Source organism: Silurus aristotelis (genome assembly GCF_946808225.1).
Source record: "Silurus aristotelis genome assembly, chromosome: 10".
Taxonomy (NCBI): domain Eukaryota; kingdom Metazoa; phylum Chordata; class Actinopteri; order Siluriformes; family Siluridae; genus Silurus; species Silurus aristotelis.
This window is the reverse complement of record NC_139583.1, coordinates 18,953,572-18,970,407: the sequence shown is the minus strand read 5'-3', so window position 1 is coordinate 18,970,407 and position 16,836 is coordinate 18,953,572. Positions and strand designations below refer to the sequence as shown.

Here is a 16,836-nt window from a genome sequence, read left to right as displayed (position 1 = left end):
ACTTCTTGTTTTTAACACTGGCTCTTCTAGCCAGCTCTGTTTGCTTACCGTACATATGATCCATGTCTGTCCAGATAGACAGGAATTTAAATTAACCAAAATATTAAATGGTACTAACATATGCTTATTTAAATTTTTTTGCCAAAGATGGTGCTCCAAGAGGGTCTAGAAGGAGTCCAGTTATTTTTTCAGAAGGACACCTGCAGACTTCCCCTGAGTCCCAGTCTAGTGGCCAAGGAACTTAATATAAAGGTAAGTGCTCACAATATCCATAGTACTGCAAGTAACCCAACCCACAGCAAGGAGTTTAAGGTGTCAAGTCAAGTTTATTTCTATAGCGCTTTTTACAACAGACATTGTCTCAAAGCAGCTTTACAGAATTGAACAGTTATGGTGAATGATGTGTGTTTATCCCTGATGAGCAGCCATGGAGATGTGTTCGCTAGTTTAATAAGGCAGTATCGCATTATTAAAACTCAGGGTGATTTTTATATTTTGTTTTTATACCCACAAACTATTTATTTTCAGTCCCATAAGAACATTATGTATAGTCATTTGTAGGTCAGTCATAAAATTGTAATATCTAACAGGCAACGTGAATAACATTTGATTATCTCGTACAATGGCACCTGTCAAGGAGTGGGATGAAATAAGCTGCCTGTGCACTGATATTTTAGAATCAGGAAAAATGGACAACATAAGAATCTGAGTGACTTTGACCATTTGCAATTGCTAGACGAATCAATCAAAATGTCTCCCTAATAGCAGGGCTTGTGAAGTGTTCCCAGGGAACAATATCAATATTAACCAGTTTAAGCTCTGGTTTTACTTGTGAAGACTGCATTTGTTTTAAAAAAGATACACCATCATGAAAGCCAAGAGAAATCGATATGGGAAGAAAGCAAGCCAATAATAATGGAAAATTATTTAGAACCACTTGCCAAGCATTGGCATAGACAACACAACAATTTGAAAAGTCCTGAACCAGACATTGAACAGGTTGACCAAGAAAAACATCAGTTGCTAAAAAAAAATAAGAGAGTGAATGTGACATCGACAATTTCCACATGGCAAACTATCACCATCTGCCTTTTTTTAAAATGCTTCAAGACAACAAATATAGAGGTGTAGCTCTGTGTGTGTGTGTGTGTGTGTGTGTGTGTGTGTGTGTGTGTGTGTGTGTGTGTGTGTGTGTGTGTGTGTGTGTGTGTGTGTGTGTGTGTGTATTTGTAACAGTACACAAAAATTCACTGTTCTGTCCATACCTCGGTTTTTAAGTCTCGGTTCGGTTCTATTTTGTTACAGTTAGGGGGAAGAAACACAAAAACTAAAATAACTTTTTTTTATTATTATTATTATTATTATTATTATTTTTTTTTAATTAATTTATTTTTTATTAACGCAGTTTTTTATTATTACCATTTGTGAATATTGACAGTTTACATCTTTTAAACAATTAAAAATAAAATGCCTGCTTGGTTAAATAATATATAAAATAGTATTTTATAAAAATGTAAAATATAAAAATAAAATCTAATTAATGCAATGCACTTCTTTATTATATTGATTAAATTAAATAATCAAATAAATGGCACAAATAAAATTGATTAAATAAAATGTAATAAATGGAAAGATTTTGTTTACATTTGTTAGACCCTATTTTTGTAATACGTTTGTGTGTGCGTGTATTTCTGGTACGGTGTAAGTAGCCACAGTGGCAACTAATTGTAATTTATTTATTTATTTTTTGCTTTTATTTATTTTATATATATATATATATATATATATATATATATATATATATATATATATATATATATATATATATATATATATATATATAATTATTTTTATTTTTTTTAGTAAACCCCTGGCATTGTTGTATGTTTTCAAGTTTAATAATAATTATAAAAAAAATAAATAAATAAAAAAAAACAGTGACACTGCGTTTAAAGTGTGAGACTCTGACTAAATAATCTTGTGGTTCTTCACTTAATACGGTCCTAAGGAAACTCAGATTTTAACCATGTTTCGCACGTAAATAAGAAATTGCATTTGGTACACGTGCACAGAACTGAATGCCCTACATACATGTATATCGAAGAAAGATGTTGTGTCTCTGATCAATGCAGTATATTTGTCTCTATTTTCATTGTTTTCTTCTAGGCCTGCTCCTTTTTCAACTCCAATGCTGTGCCACTAAAGCTTGCGCTGGTCAATGCAGATCAGCTGGGAGAAGAAATTAATGTCATGTTTAAGGTGGGGACCAGTAGGCGTGCATGGATACATACTTTATGTAATCAAGAATGCATTTTGCATACAAGCTTCAAAAGCCATTTTGTTTATTACACATTCTGCCTACTTTGTAGTAGAAAAAAAGTATTTACTATATACAGTGTCCTCCAATACAATTTGCAAGCCGTTTTATCTGTATTCATTTAATGTCTGTTGATTTAGTCCCTGTATTCCAATAAAGAGCCTCTATCATATTTTAACTGTAGGAGGTACATTTCCATGTGTGTGCCAAAATTCACCTCTGGTGGAAATGGGCATTTTCATTGCTGATGCTCTTCCCGTTTTGTGAAACGTTTTCTATACACTGGTACATTTCCTCAGTTTAAACATTCATTGTTTTCTGTGTTTAATTGCGAAAAAAATATGGGTCAATGCATTTTGCTATATCACATTTTGTTTTTATTTTTAACTTTTTTTTATTGCAAAAATAAGTGATTTTGTAACGTAGAAACAATCAAAAGTTGAACAATAAATATATTTTTTACAGCCTTCTATCCTCATATTTAACAAGGGTGCCAATATTAGTGGAGGACACTGTATAGAATGCTTTTAATTGTTTACATGCTCTTTAACTCTTGTGCCACTAGTTGTCGATCCAATCTTGCATGAATTTTTAAATAAATTGTGTATAATATTTAAAGTAAGATTGTTAAATCTTAAATTGTGTATTCAATATAGGTGGGAGAGGACTTGAGACAGGACATGCTGGCACTACAGATGATTCGGATCATGGATCGAATATGGTTACAGGAAGGGCTGGACCTACGTATAGTCAACTTCAAATGCATCTCAACTGGAAAAGACAAAGGTATATAAAGGACCAGCAACTGTTAGGTTAGGTAGTATGTAGCTTTACTACTTATTGGACAAGTTCCCTGTTTATTTTAGCATGCAAACACATTTTTGAAAACATGTAAATATATCTCTTTTTGTTTGCTTTTAATTTATATTGCTCTTTAGATTTTTTGTAATGAGAATAAGGAAAAGATTCAATTATACTAGTCTTTGACAGTACAGGTACAGAACAGGTCCGTCAGTTTCAGGTCTTCGTGCATAATTATGATATTAACTCCTTGCTAAAAACACTTGCCTGTAAATGTGTAGGTCCCTATTGTGCCACCAAAACAACTCCGGCCTATTGAGGCATGGACAAAGCCATTTAACATTGAATTACCTGCATGGCTTTTATTTTTGCTTCTTCAGGCATGGTAGAATTGGTCCCATCCGCCGAGACATTAAGAAAGATTCAAGTGGAATATGGCGTAACAGGATCCTTTAAGGACAAACCTCTGGCTGAGTGGCTACGGAAGTACAACCCTGCTGAGGATGAGTATGAGAGGGTAAATTAACGTTAATTATTTTAATCTTAATAATGTGTAGAGCAGGGTAAAGCAGCTTTGATTTTGTATGAGAGATTTTGAGCTGGTTGTAAGACTAGATTCACAATAGATCCTAAACTCATCCAGGGGCTAATGGGCAGGAGCCAAGAACAGATCCTAATCTGGATGCCAGTGCAATTTTAAATAGGGTATCTGCATGTGTGTATATAATGTGTCTATATATTTATGTATACATTAATATACTATATTAATGTATGCATAATGTATAAATAGACATGCATTAGTATATTATATTTGTGTTAATATATAATGTGTATATACAGTGAACTCTAAGGATCTACTGTATATGTACCAGATTGTCTACTTGCTTTCACTATGTCAATTAATTGAATTAACTTTTTCCATTTTCTACCACACTCACCCTTCATATTGTTATTGCAGGCATCAGAAAACTTCATCTATTCATGTGCAGGCTGCTGCGTGGCTACCTATCTGCTTGGCATTTGTGACCGGCACAATGACAATATCATGCTTCGTACCACGGGGCACATGTTTCATATTGACTTTGGAAAGTTTCTTGGCCATGCACAGATGATTGGGAGTTTTAAAAGGTAAAAGCATTATTTCAAAGCATTTTACTCTTCGGTATTTAGACATTAATTTGATTTATACAAGATGGGCCCGTTAGCTCGGTTCTTTGATCTAAATTTTCACTTTCAGAGACCGAGCACCGTTTGTCCTGACCTCCGATATGGCCTATGTCATCAATGGCGGTGAAAGACCCACAAGCCGCTTCCAGCATTTTGTGGACCTGTGCTGTCAAGCATACAATCTTATCCGCAAACACTCCAGCCTCTTCCTTAACTTGCTGTCCTTGGTAATGCTCTAAAACACTGCAGCAATAAACTAAAACGGAGAATAGACTTTAAAAAATTAACAATTTTGGCAGAGTGCAATTTTTCATGTATTTTAATTCCATGTATATATATATCCATAGTGTATATTTTCTACAATAGTTACGAGACGTACAAATTATTTGCATTTTGGACATTTACTTTAATGTGACTTTGATAGATGATGCAGTCAGGCTTACCTGAGTTGACTGGAGCCCAGGACCTGAAATATGTGTATGATGCTCTGCAGCCTCAAAGTACAGATACGGAAGCAACCATTTTTTTTACCAGGTATATTTTTAGTACCAAATTTTTATTCCAAAAAAAATCTTTATGCTTTAGTTATAATATATTAACCTTCTTGCCTTATCTCTTACTCAGGTTGATTGAATCCAGTCTTGGCAGTGTAGCCACAAAGTTTAATTTTTTTATCCACAACTTGGCCCAGCTGCGTTTTTCTGGAATGCCATCTAATGATGAACCCATCCTGTCTTTCTCTCCACGCACATACACGATAAAGCAGGACGGTGGTATTAGAGATGCTTCCATCTTCTCTTTCCAGAAAAGATACAACCCTGATAAACATTATGTAAGCTTTTTTTTAGCAATTTATTTTTTTTTTTTATGTTGAAAAATGAAATTATATTTTCATTGAATTGTAATAATAAAACATTGCCAATCTGAGTCTTTATGTTTTAAAAAGATGCAGTGCAGAGCTAATAGCAGTAGCTAGTGCAGCGCTAATAGCAGTAAATTTGCCCACTCCTAACAGCTAGCAGGCTATAAGAACAGAAAACATGTAAACCAGACAGGGTAACACATCAAAAATGATTTCTTGACTAATGATTCTCTTTATACCACGTCTTTTGTCCCAGACATATGTAGTGCGCATTTTAAGGGAGGGCCAGAGTGAACCTCAATTTGTCTTCCGTACCTTTGATGAGTTCCAAGAGCTGCACAACAAGCTCACCATAATATTTCCTCTATGGAAGATCCCAGGGTATGTTGCTCCTTACTGCCCACCACAAGCTTTGAATCACGGCATCAATTTCAGTGTTATATAAGTATTACTGAATTACTTATTAAAGAACATTTCTTGTAAGTAGGTTCCCCAACAAGCTGGTTCTGGGGCGGCAACACATCAAGGAAGTGGCCTCCAAAAGAAAGGTGGAGCTGAATATTTATGTACATAACCTCATGACGAGTTCAGCAGAAGTTGCACAGGTCAGTAACCACTTGTTGTTTTTTCAGTCTTTCTGGCTTTAGAAAGTTTTCAGACTTTACTTTGTTTAGTGTTGACATTACGGCAGTATAGCAATAAAAAAAAGAACCACCTAGATATTAAAAGATTATCTGCTTGTAAAGCTTTCATATTATAAAGTAGTATTATAATATTATTTTTTTAAAAACAACTGTTGCACTGGAATCAATGTAATGAACTAGTATACATGTATATTCTTCCGTAGTGCGATCTTATCTACACATTCTTCCATCCACTCGCTAAAGATGACAAAACAGAGGGACTGGATGGACTTCTTAAAATACCAGGTGTGTCCAATTGACTTTAAATCTTAAGTATGAAAGCAGTACCTTGAGTTTTGTGCCTTTTTTGTTCTAAATTAATCTGTAATTCATATTCACCTTCATTTCTTAATCACTTCTCCATCCGTCTAATCTGTAAGTAATGATTTTCTATTATAGAGACTTTTGAACCACTATGGAATGTACAGTATGTTGAACCACTACTTTATGTATGCTGAACCATCCAAGTTGAAAAAAATATTTAGTGGTCTAGATATATTTAATGTTTAATTAAGCTTTCTTATAGTGGGATGTTATGGGTCCCATGTGATTATTCCTCTTGTTACTTGTTTTGGCTTGTCTAGGCCTCTACCAAGCACAAAACTCAAGAAACATTCAGCCATGCGCACATCAATTTTGAGTACATTTTCCTAACATGTGGAACTGCTTTTGCAAATCACTCCTACGATTTTTAAGATTGGAATGGAAAAATTCAGTGCTATCTAATCTGCTCTTATTATCAAAAACATTTCAGATTTAGAAACAATATGGTTATGACATGCTAATCAATTCAAGCTAGACAGAGCTTATTTTACTCAAGCAGTTGTATAACATGACATAATTATACATCACCCAAACGAACAAAAAAGGGGACCATATATTACTTTTTTTAATATGTCAAAAATGTACAAATATAGTGCATAATTTTCAATCACAATAGGTAAATCATAAAAGTTAAAATCATAATTAAGAATGTTTTATGGAATGTTATAAATAAATGTTTGTTTATTTATTTATTTATTTTCTCTCTCTGGCGATATCTCCTGTGATAAGCCTGCATACTGCAGTACCTATGCATCATGCTGTGAACAAAAGTGTTGTACTTTTAGCAATGGACATATCCGCGAAGAAGATTTCGGGAAATATATAAATATTAAATAGTTTTCACTGTACGTGTTTTACAGAGGAGATGCCACCAAGTCCTGCTGCTGGGCGCGTTGGTGGAGAAGTGAAGTTATCACTGTCTTACCGAAATGGAACTCTGTTCATTATGGTTATGCACATCAGAGACCTTGTAAGTTTTGACCACTTTTATGTTATAACAAACGCATACACTGACCAACCATAACATTAACACCACCTGCCTAAGAAGGTTCCTTTTGTAATGCTAAAACACATCTGATCCTTCGAGGCATGGCCATCACAAATACCTCTGAAGGTATGCGGTGGTATCTGGCATGAAAGGTTAGCAGCAGATCCTTAAAATTGTTATCATTTGCATGGTGGCGCCTCCAAGGATTGAACTTGTTTGCAGTGTGGCAGGGTGTATGACCCTGCTGGAAGAGACCCATGTTATTAGGGAATACTGTTTCCATGAAGGTGTGTACTTAGGGTACCTCAGTGTTTAGGTAGGTGGTACATCTCGGTAACATCCATATGAAAGCCAGAACTCAAGGTTTCCCAGTCGAACATTGCATAGCGCATCACGCTGCTTCCAAAGTGCATCCTGGTGCCATCTCTTCCACAGATAAGCACCAGTCATCCATATGATATAACAGAATATGTTCTGCATCAGACCAGGTCAGCCTTTTATCTATTTCTCTATGGTTCTGATCATTGTAGGCACGTTTTGCAGAGGGCAGGAGTTCTGATATCTCTATATTGTAGCCCTGGTTTACTTTTTTCAGCATTTTGCGCAATAGTAGCTCTTATGTGGAATTTTACCAGACAGGTTTGTCAGTTACTTTTTCTTGGACCATTTTCGGTGGGTAGTAACCACTGCCTACCGAAAACACCCCACAATAATAGGTACTTTGGAGTTGCTCTGAGCCAGTTGTATTTGAATCAAAATCGGACCCTTGTTCAAGTTACTTTTTCTTGCTTTCAGTGCATCAGTATTAAGAACCATTTCCTTGCTGTTTGTGATCTGTCAGTTTTAATGTTGTGGCTGATCGATATACGGTCACGTCTCAGGTCTACTAGTATTTGGTTGTGACATACCAATGAGTTCTGGCAAGACAGAGCCTAAATTAGTCAAGCAGATTTATGTCATGATTGGTTGCATGGATTCGCAGTGTAGATTCTGGTAAATGGTAAACTTGGTTTCAGATGGTCTGAATCTAGTTCTGGAACCAGGCTTTTTTTTTTATTTGAATTTTTTTATTTATTAGTATTCTAAAGGTCTTCCTGTTCTTAAATGTTACGATAAACCAGTTGGCTTACATCTTGAGGTGAATCTTTTTCAATATCTATTGTTTTTGACTATGATGCGCATAACTTCTCAAGAATGTTCTTAACTTGGCTTGATGATGTGAAGTGGTTTTTCTTCTGTGATCATACAAGTTAGTTGGCATCATTGGCCTTCTGTACCATTTGTTGTTGCTGGTTTATTTTATTTATTTTTTTCTACTCCTAAAGCTTCTATTATCTCTCAGATAAGCATTTTTATCTTTCAACCTTTATCTTTAATCTTTTATCTTTAGCATTTTGTACTTTCAACCTAAGGATGCCTCGTTTACTTAAATTAAAATTGCACATTAACCCTTCCCTTGAACAGTTACTAAGTGTGAAAATATAGATTATATGTGATAGATGGCTGTAATTCCTCAATCTGTAAGCATAAAATCTTCCATTTAATTACATCTTGACTGTTTAATTCCAAATCAATTTTGTGATATTTATAGGCAAAATTATTATAATAATTACTGTCTAAAAATAAATAGCGAACTAATTGTGTTTTTGTATGTGTGCATGTGTGGGTAAAACACTCATAGAGACACCGGAAATGTTATTTCCATGCTTTCAAATTTTTTTACACAGGTGTCTGATGATGGAGCAGACCCCAATCCATATGTTAAAATGTACCTGCTTCCAGACTCCCACAAAACCTCAAAGCGAAAAACGAAGGTCTCCAGGAAAACCAGAAACCCCACGTATAATGAAATGGTAACACCTACTAATAAAAATGAAAAACAAAATTATTATTATGTTCTGATTAATTGTATAAGAAGAGACTAGTTTATCCATAATTTAGAATGATTCCCATTATACACCCCCATTGCACCCACTCATTCATGCAAATATCTTTTCACCCAATCATGTGCCAGATGAGCAATGCATTAAGTAATGAGTATGCGGGGTAGAAGCTTTTTTTTTTTATTTCACATCAACCAGGAGAATGATTTTAATAATAGCATTATTGGTGGGATCGTTGCAGGAAGACGTTGACTATTAACATAAAATGCGGAGTGTACCAGGTTTTTTAAAAATTTTTATGTAATTGACAGTTTGCAGTTTATTCTTGCAATTCAATTCGTTAAGGAATCACTATTTAGGAATTGCTACAAATCACACGAGAACTAAAGCACCATGACTTAGAGCTTTATTTATAATTGACTTCACACCAGGGACAATAGTGAAACAAATTTCACATACATGCATTTTTTTTTTTTGACTAACTGGATTTTGAATGATTAACCCCTTGTGAACCCCTCCATCCATGTGCTTTTTGCAAGTAAAGTTAACACGGTCTGTTAACCAGTAAATTATGCAAGAAGAGACTCCCAATTGCGATTGTTAATTCTTTTTTTTTTCCATAAATCAATATAAATTAATGTATTAATAAAATGTGAATTTTATTATAGAATTTACAGCAGTTGTTTGAAGCGCATTCATATTTGTATAGCTTTTACAGTGAGGAAAATAAGTATTTGAACACCCTGCTATTTTGCAAGTTCTCCCACTTAGAAATCATGGAGGGGTCTGAAATTGTCATCGTAGGTGCATGTCCACTGTGAGAGACATAATCTAAAAAAAAAAATCCAGAAATCACAATGTATGATTTTTAAACTATTTATTTGTATGATACAGCTGCAAATAAGTATTTGAACACCTGAGAAAGTCAATGTTAATATTTGGTACAGGAGCCTTTGTTTGCAATTACAGAGGTCAAACGTTTCCTGTAGTTTTTCACCAGGTTTGCACACACTGCAGGAGGGATTTTGGCCCACTCCTCCACACAGATCTTCTCTAGATCAGTCAGGTTTCTGGCCTGTCGCTGAGAAACACGGAGTTTGAGCTCCCTCCAAAGATTCTCTATTGGGTTTAGGTCTGGAGACTGGCTAGGCCACGGCAGAACCTTGATATGCTTCTTACAGAGCCACTCCTTGGTTATCCTGGCTGTGTGCTTCGGGTCATTGTCATGTTGGAAGACCCAGCCTCGACCCATCTTCAATGCTCTAACTGAGGGAAGGAGGTTGTTCCTCAAAATCTCCCAATACATGGCCCCGGTCATCCTCTCCTTAATACAGTGCAGTCGCCCTGTCCCATGTGCAGAAAAACACCCCCAAAGCATGATGCCACCACCCCCATGCTTCACAGTAGGGATGGTGTTCTTGGGATGGTACTCATCAATCTTCTTCCTCCAAACACGTTTAGTGGAATTATGACCCAAAAGTTCTATTTTGGTCTCATCTGACCACATGACTTTCTCCCATGTCTCCTCTGGATCATCCAAATGGTCATTGGCAAACTTAAGACGTGCCTGGACATGTGCTGGTTTAAGCAGGGGAACCTTCCATGCCATGCATGATTTCAGACCATGACGTCTTAGTGTATTACCAACAGTAACCTTGGAAACGGTGGTCCCAGCTCTTTTCAGGTCATTGACCAGCTCCTCCCGTGTAGTTCTGGGCTGATTTCTCACCTTCCTTAGGATCATTGAGACCCCACGAGGTAAGATCTTGCATGGAGCCCCAGTCTGAGGGCAATTGACAGTCATGTTTAGCTTCTTCCATTTTCTAATGATTGCTCCAACAGTGGACCTTTTTTTCACCAAGCTGCTTGGCAATTTCCCCGTAGCCTTTCCAGCCTTGTGGAGGTGTACAATTTTGTCTCTAGTGTCTTTGGACAGCTCTTTGGTCTTGGCCATGTTAGTAGTTGGATTCTTACTGATTGTATGGGGGGGACAGGTGTCTTTATGCAGCTAATGACCTCAAACAGGTGCATCTAATTTAGGATAATAAATGTAGTGGAGGTGGACATTTTAAAGGCAGACTAACAGGTCTTTGAGGGTCAGAATTCTAGCTGATAGACAGGTGTTCAAATACTTATTTGCAGCTGTATCATACAAATAAATAGTTTAAAAATCATACATAGTGATTTCTGGATTTATTTTTTTAGATTATGTCTCTCACAGTGGACATGCACCTACGATGACAATTTCAGACCCTCCATGATTTCTAAGTGGGAGAACTTGCAAAATAGCAGAGTGTTCAAATACTTATTTTCCTCACTGTATATACAGTAATCCCCCGCTTTACCGCGGTTCGAATCTCGCGCCCCCGGTTTATTGCGGAATTGCGTTTGCCACTAATTTGTTTAGCTGATTTTCTTATAGGGAATGGTTTTTATGGAGTTTTATGTTGAAGTAATGAAATTTATAAAAAAATATATAATTTATTATTATAAAATGAAGTAAGATTTTAATACAGTACTATATACATAAAATAGCATATTTGGGGTGGCATCCGTTTATCTCGGTTTATCGTTTCTCGGCGGTTTTGGAGCGTAACTACCGCAATAAATGGAAAATTACTGTAAAACTTAAAAAGCATTGTTAGTGCTAATGACTGCTTTACAGTAAAACTGTAGTACTTTTACTCTTTCTTCAAAGTCATTTTGTTTGTAACTTTGCTGTGTTTTTTCACCAACAGTTAGTGTACAGTGGCTACAGTAAGGAGACGCTGAAGCAAAGGGAGCTCCAACTGCACGTGCTAAGTGCCGAGTATTTGCGTGAGAACTGCTTCTTAGGCGGAATCACCCTCAGCCTCAAAGACATTGACCTGAGCCAGGAAACAGTGAAGTGGTACAGGCTTACAGAAGTCCCCTTCTAATCTAATAGGACCAGAGAATGACATCAATGACTTGACAAAGGACAATGATATTTAATAGAAATATTCTATCTAAATAATAAATCTAGAAGACAACTCCATACAGATTTTGCATGTTGTCCTCTAAATCCTGTCACATGACATCTGCAGTATATTTGCATTTCACTTTAAAAACTGATATTTTTGTACATTTTGTCATTAGAGGACCAAAATCAGTTATAGTATATGTGTATATGGACATGTATATTTAAAAAAAAAAAAGGGATTTTTACACATTCTACTTTACTATATAAAAAAAGCATTAATATCCTTTTTAATGGATTGAAAATTAATTGTGAGTAGACAGGTACAGGAAAATCATAAATGGTAGTGGTCATGTGCCAAATGAACTGAAACGACTACTCAAAATACAGAAGGTTTTTCTTCCCCAAAAGTATTAGGTTTTCTATATTACACTTTTCACTGACTTTTCTAATGGTTTTCCATCTATGGTGCACATTATTGAATGCTAAACTGATTCTTTTGATCTCATTCCAGTTGGAAAATCCTCTCATGAAATGTCTATTCCAGTACTTCTTTTTTTGTTTGTTTTCTTTTTTTTTTTTTTTTTAATACTTAGGAGTGTTATGGCAAGAACATTTGATTGTAATCTAATCAACTTTCTTGTGCTACTAAGTAAACTAAAATGAACCACGAGTTAGAAATCTTTTTTTGTATAATGGTTTTTAAACTTCACTCGGTTTTTTGAGTATTTTAATTGGCTAGTCGTTGATCTAAACAAAGTAGTGTATAATGTATTCTTTTTCCTCCACATGGCGAATTAAATGTATTTAAAGAAGGTCTTGAATTCATTATTTTGAATTGGATAGTTCACTTATAATAGTATTTGTTGTTTATAGTTAGTCAGGTCTATGATCAATTTGAAGATCAGCAGATAAAATTTCATTATTAATGTTTGGTGAAAAGATTTTTCATGGGGATTTTACATAAAAATTTCATGAAAATAAAGGACCAGTAGACTTCAATGATCCACCATCATATTTTACAGTGTTGTTTCTTCCATGTAGTTTACTTTGATTTACCAGATATTCAGATAGTCACTGTATGGATTTTGAACACCTGACTATAAGATTTCTTTGCTGTTCTTAAAATCTCTATTCTTGAGATGATGTTTTACTGTTTTGTGGTGTAGTGACATATTTGTGCTCAATCAGCAATAATGGCAATAAAGTCGGGTACTGATGTAGGATGAGAAGCCCAATGCAGTCGTCATTCTAATTAATCCCAAAGGTGTTCAGGAGGGTTCTAGAGTAGGCCACTCAAGATCTTCTACTGGAAAAGTTCTGTTCAAGTGAATTGCAAGTGAAGGGAAGATGTAATGCTATTGCATTCAAAGACATCCTGCAATATTGTGTGCCTCCAATTATGTGGTATGATTTTGGGGAAGAACCAGATATTGTTGGAAGGTCAGTTGTGCAAAAAGGTTCGTCTATATAGTGTGTAAATGACCATTACACATTGCATATAAGTCCAGTGATGCTGGGCAATCTCATGCACTGCATTTTGTATCCTCCAAAAAATTCTACAATTCTCGGGCAAGAACCTTTGGTGTTCGCCTCTCCCATTATCCTCTCGAAAGTGGGATGGCATTATGTGTTTATGTAAAATGTTTAGCCTTTCTGTATTCTTAAAACCCATGACCAAAATTGTGCTTAGAGATATTTTAACTGCTTATGTATTTTTAAATACATTGTGACTAACTCTAAACCATTTATGCTCTCTCTTGTTAAAAGTTATTTTATTTCCTCATTATAATGAATGACAAAGGAATGGAACATGTCTGCAAACACCCATGAACAGAGTGGGAGCAATAAATATATATTTTTCAAGAAATGTAATTGTTTATTTATATGAAATATATGTAGGGGTGTTTCTACTTTGTACCATTGTGTGTTTAGTTGATGTTTCTTTCTATAGAGAACTATATTTAATATGTAGTTAAAATATGATCTCATAACGCCCTGCCAGGTCAAATCTTATAACACAAACAGCTCTGAAACTGTTTCACCATGTCTTACCATAAACAAATATCCCCCTTACTTACACATGATACCTTCACCGCTTTTTGTTGGGACATGGGCACATGTGCTCTGGGTGACAGGGATGTATGGTTTATTTAATAAATAACTTCACACCATGCCATTTATCTTCTCCGACTCTGCTCTTCAATCACACTCGTCAGAAAATGTACATATTGGCACTATCCTGTTCAGCTTATGAATAGATTTTCTTTCTTTTCTGGATGTGACAAACTACTCATGTTCTCCTCTTTTCAAGATTCTATAGTCCAGGAAACATTGTTACACCATTTATTGAACTTCTTACTCTGAATTCTTCAAGCAGCTGAAGCTTTACATGTCCTTAACGTGTATTAAGAAGACAAAAAAGACAAGACATAAAATTCAAATACGCATAGTTATGATGCAGTTATGCAAGAAACTGATGAATGTGTATGTGTGCAATATAAAAATCATAAAAAGGTGTATGTGGTCTCCACCATGATGAGTGTATCTATTCCTTTTTGTTGGAGCATTGTATGATTAGCTATCTTAGAGGTTTTCTGGTTGCAATCTTAGCCTGTAACTGTAGCCCACCTCAACATCCCTGTTGATATGTCAGGTGTTAGCCCCTCAGAGAATTGATTGACTGAGAGGGAAAAATGTAGAGACATCATAGATAACCACTTTTACTTTAGGTTGTGGCCACGCATTATGAGAGTATAATTTTCTTTATCACAGCATACCAAGTCCTACCCTTTTGCATCAAACTCTGTCGATGGGCTGGATGATCTGGCTTTTTGGCCCGTGCATCAAGGAGATATTTAGTAAAGCTAAGTCAAGTGGACTCCCTCATAATTCCTGGTATGACTGTGTCATCAGGCTGCTTCCTTAAGTCATGCCCCCTAGCTCTCGAGTTCTCCCTTTTAACAATGTTGTAACAAGGAGTGATGACAACAAAGTGGTACAACTTCCCAACATCAGCTAGATTTGTGTTTGGTGGGGGCACTCTGACCACATATTGATGCGGCCTAATCCAGTGTTCTATGAAGTACCAAATTGGGCCACTAAGAATATTTTATGCCATGTGGACCCTCTAGGACTCTTCTCAGTCTTCCCATATTTAATGATTGATATGCCCAGGGAAATGTTTTTTTCACTGTGTACATTAATGGCATTTTCCTCTATTCCTCTTCTCTTTTTGATCACAATAATTATGTTTTGAAATGCCTCCTCAAAGAAGTGAGAATGAATCCAACAACAGATTTATTTCTTCGGTTATGTGATCACAACCACATAATGGACCAAACCAAAGTGGCCATTGTGTTAGACTGTCCCACAACACAAAACCTATAAGGACCTGTAGTTCCTGAGGTCTGCATTTTTCTATCAACGCTTGATCCAGAGTTTCAGCTCAGTAGTCCAGCTGTATCTGAAAACCTTTATGGAAAATCCGACAAGCTAAGGCTGGAGTTGAAGTACTGCTGTCACAGATGGGAGTGGCTCATACTGGTATTGGCCTTTATCTCTTGCTAAATTTTCCAAGCTTAAAAAAAATTGTCCGCATTGGCTTGAGGGCGACAAACACCCATTCCCTATTTTTACGGCCCACAAGATCCATTTGTCCACCGGCAAGCAATTAAGACAATCTTATTTAATCATCTCATATCTACTTAAATACTTAAATCTATTTATTTATATATCTACTTAAATACTAAATACTCATATCTTTATTTCTCTCTCTCTCTCTCTCTCTCTCTCTCTCTCTCTCTCTCGCTCTCTCGCTCTCTTTCTCTCTCTTTCTGTCAAGTTAATCATGCTCCTTAGGTAGTAGTGACTAGTATTGCTGTCCCTTTCTTCTCTTTGGATCTGTTCAATTCACCCCTACTTCTAAATGGCGTTCTCTTCAATTAGAGGCGACTCTGTGCAGCTGGTGATGGATCAACATGAACAGCTTAAAGATCTATCTATAAGGATGGATTTGGACTTTAATTATTATAAACACTATTCTACAATGGCTTAGTTCTGCATTTAAGCACTTATCACTGAACAGTACACCTCAACAAGGATGGAACTGTAATGAATAGACATTTGGTGCTATCCAGATGCGGATGGGTTTCTCCTATGAGTCTGGGTCATCTCAAGGTTTCTTTCTCATGCCATCTCAGGGAGTTTTTCCTTACCACAGTTGCCACTAGTTTGCTCATTAGGGATAAACTTATAAGGAACATATAGACACTAAACTTAAACATTTTTTTACATTATTAAAAGCTATATACAAATTAAAACGAATAAATTAAAATTGAGCAGATGCTCTCTCCCAACCACTTGCACCATGGAAAGCTCCAATGAGTCAATTCTGCATCCATCTTGCACGAGTGATAGAATAGGAACTGTATTAGGCTATTTCCCAAACACCTCATGAGTAGATTCTTCTATCTTGCACAGCATGTAAGCTCTTTGTACTTGTGAACCCCTGCACCAGTCTTACATGCGCCCACATTGCAGAGCCCACAGAGCACCCAGGTACCTGGCGCACATAACATTTAATAAGGCAGTATTACTGGTGGCCCAATAATTTAAATAGGGGTGACCGTAAAACCTGTTTTTTTTGGGTAATACCTGCAAACAAACAGCCAAGTGGAGCAAGCTAATAAAAGGTAAAATAACCAAATTCAAAACAAATTAACCAGATTTAATTTAAGCAAATTCATCTTTTTGACTCATCATTAAACATATGTATTTTTTATAATATATATATATATATATATATATATATATATATATATATATATATATATATATATAACAAACAGCAAAGACAAACAGAGAAATGGAA

General features: G+C 35.7%; 1 protein-coding gene across 5 annotated transcripts in view; it reads left to right on the top strand.

The window, feature by feature from the left end:
• pik3c2a (phosphatidylinositol-4-phosphate 3-kinase, catalytic subunit type 2 alpha) overlaps positions 1-12,933 on the top strand; it is a 38,753-nt gene extending 25,820 nt beyond the window's left edge. For all 5 annotated transcript variants that reach the window (XM_083552590.1, XM_083552588.1, XM_083552587.1 and 2 more), the window contains exons 20-33: positions 148-252; positions 2,167-2,259; positions 2,974-3,103; positions 3,499-3,635; positions 4,077-4,246; positions 4,356-4,512; positions 4,710-4,819; positions 4,910-5,117; positions 5,404-5,528; positions 5,635-5,752; positions 5,995-6,076; positions 7,015-7,124; positions 8,870-8,995; positions 11,764-12,933. In XM_083552590.1, coding sequence (XP_083408716.1) covers positions 148-252; positions 2,167-2,259; positions 2,974-3,103; positions 3,499-3,635; positions 4,077-4,246; positions 4,356-4,512; positions 4,710-4,819; positions 4,910-5,117; positions 5,404-5,528; positions 5,635-5,752; positions 5,995-6,076; positions 7,015-7,124; positions 8,870-8,995; positions 11,764-11,943 — 1,851 coding nt within the window. In that variant the 3' untranslated portion in view covers positions 11,944-12,933. The remainder of the gene's footprint in view (positions 1-147; positions 253-2,166; positions 2,260-2,973; positions 3,104-3,498; positions 3,636-4,076; positions 4,247-4,355; positions 4,513-4,709; positions 4,820-4,909; positions 5,118-5,403; positions 5,529-5,634; positions 5,753-5,994; positions 6,077-7,014; positions 7,125-8,869; positions 8,996-11,763) is intronic.
• The last annotated feature ends 3,903 nt before the right edge of the window (positions 12,934-16,836 follow it).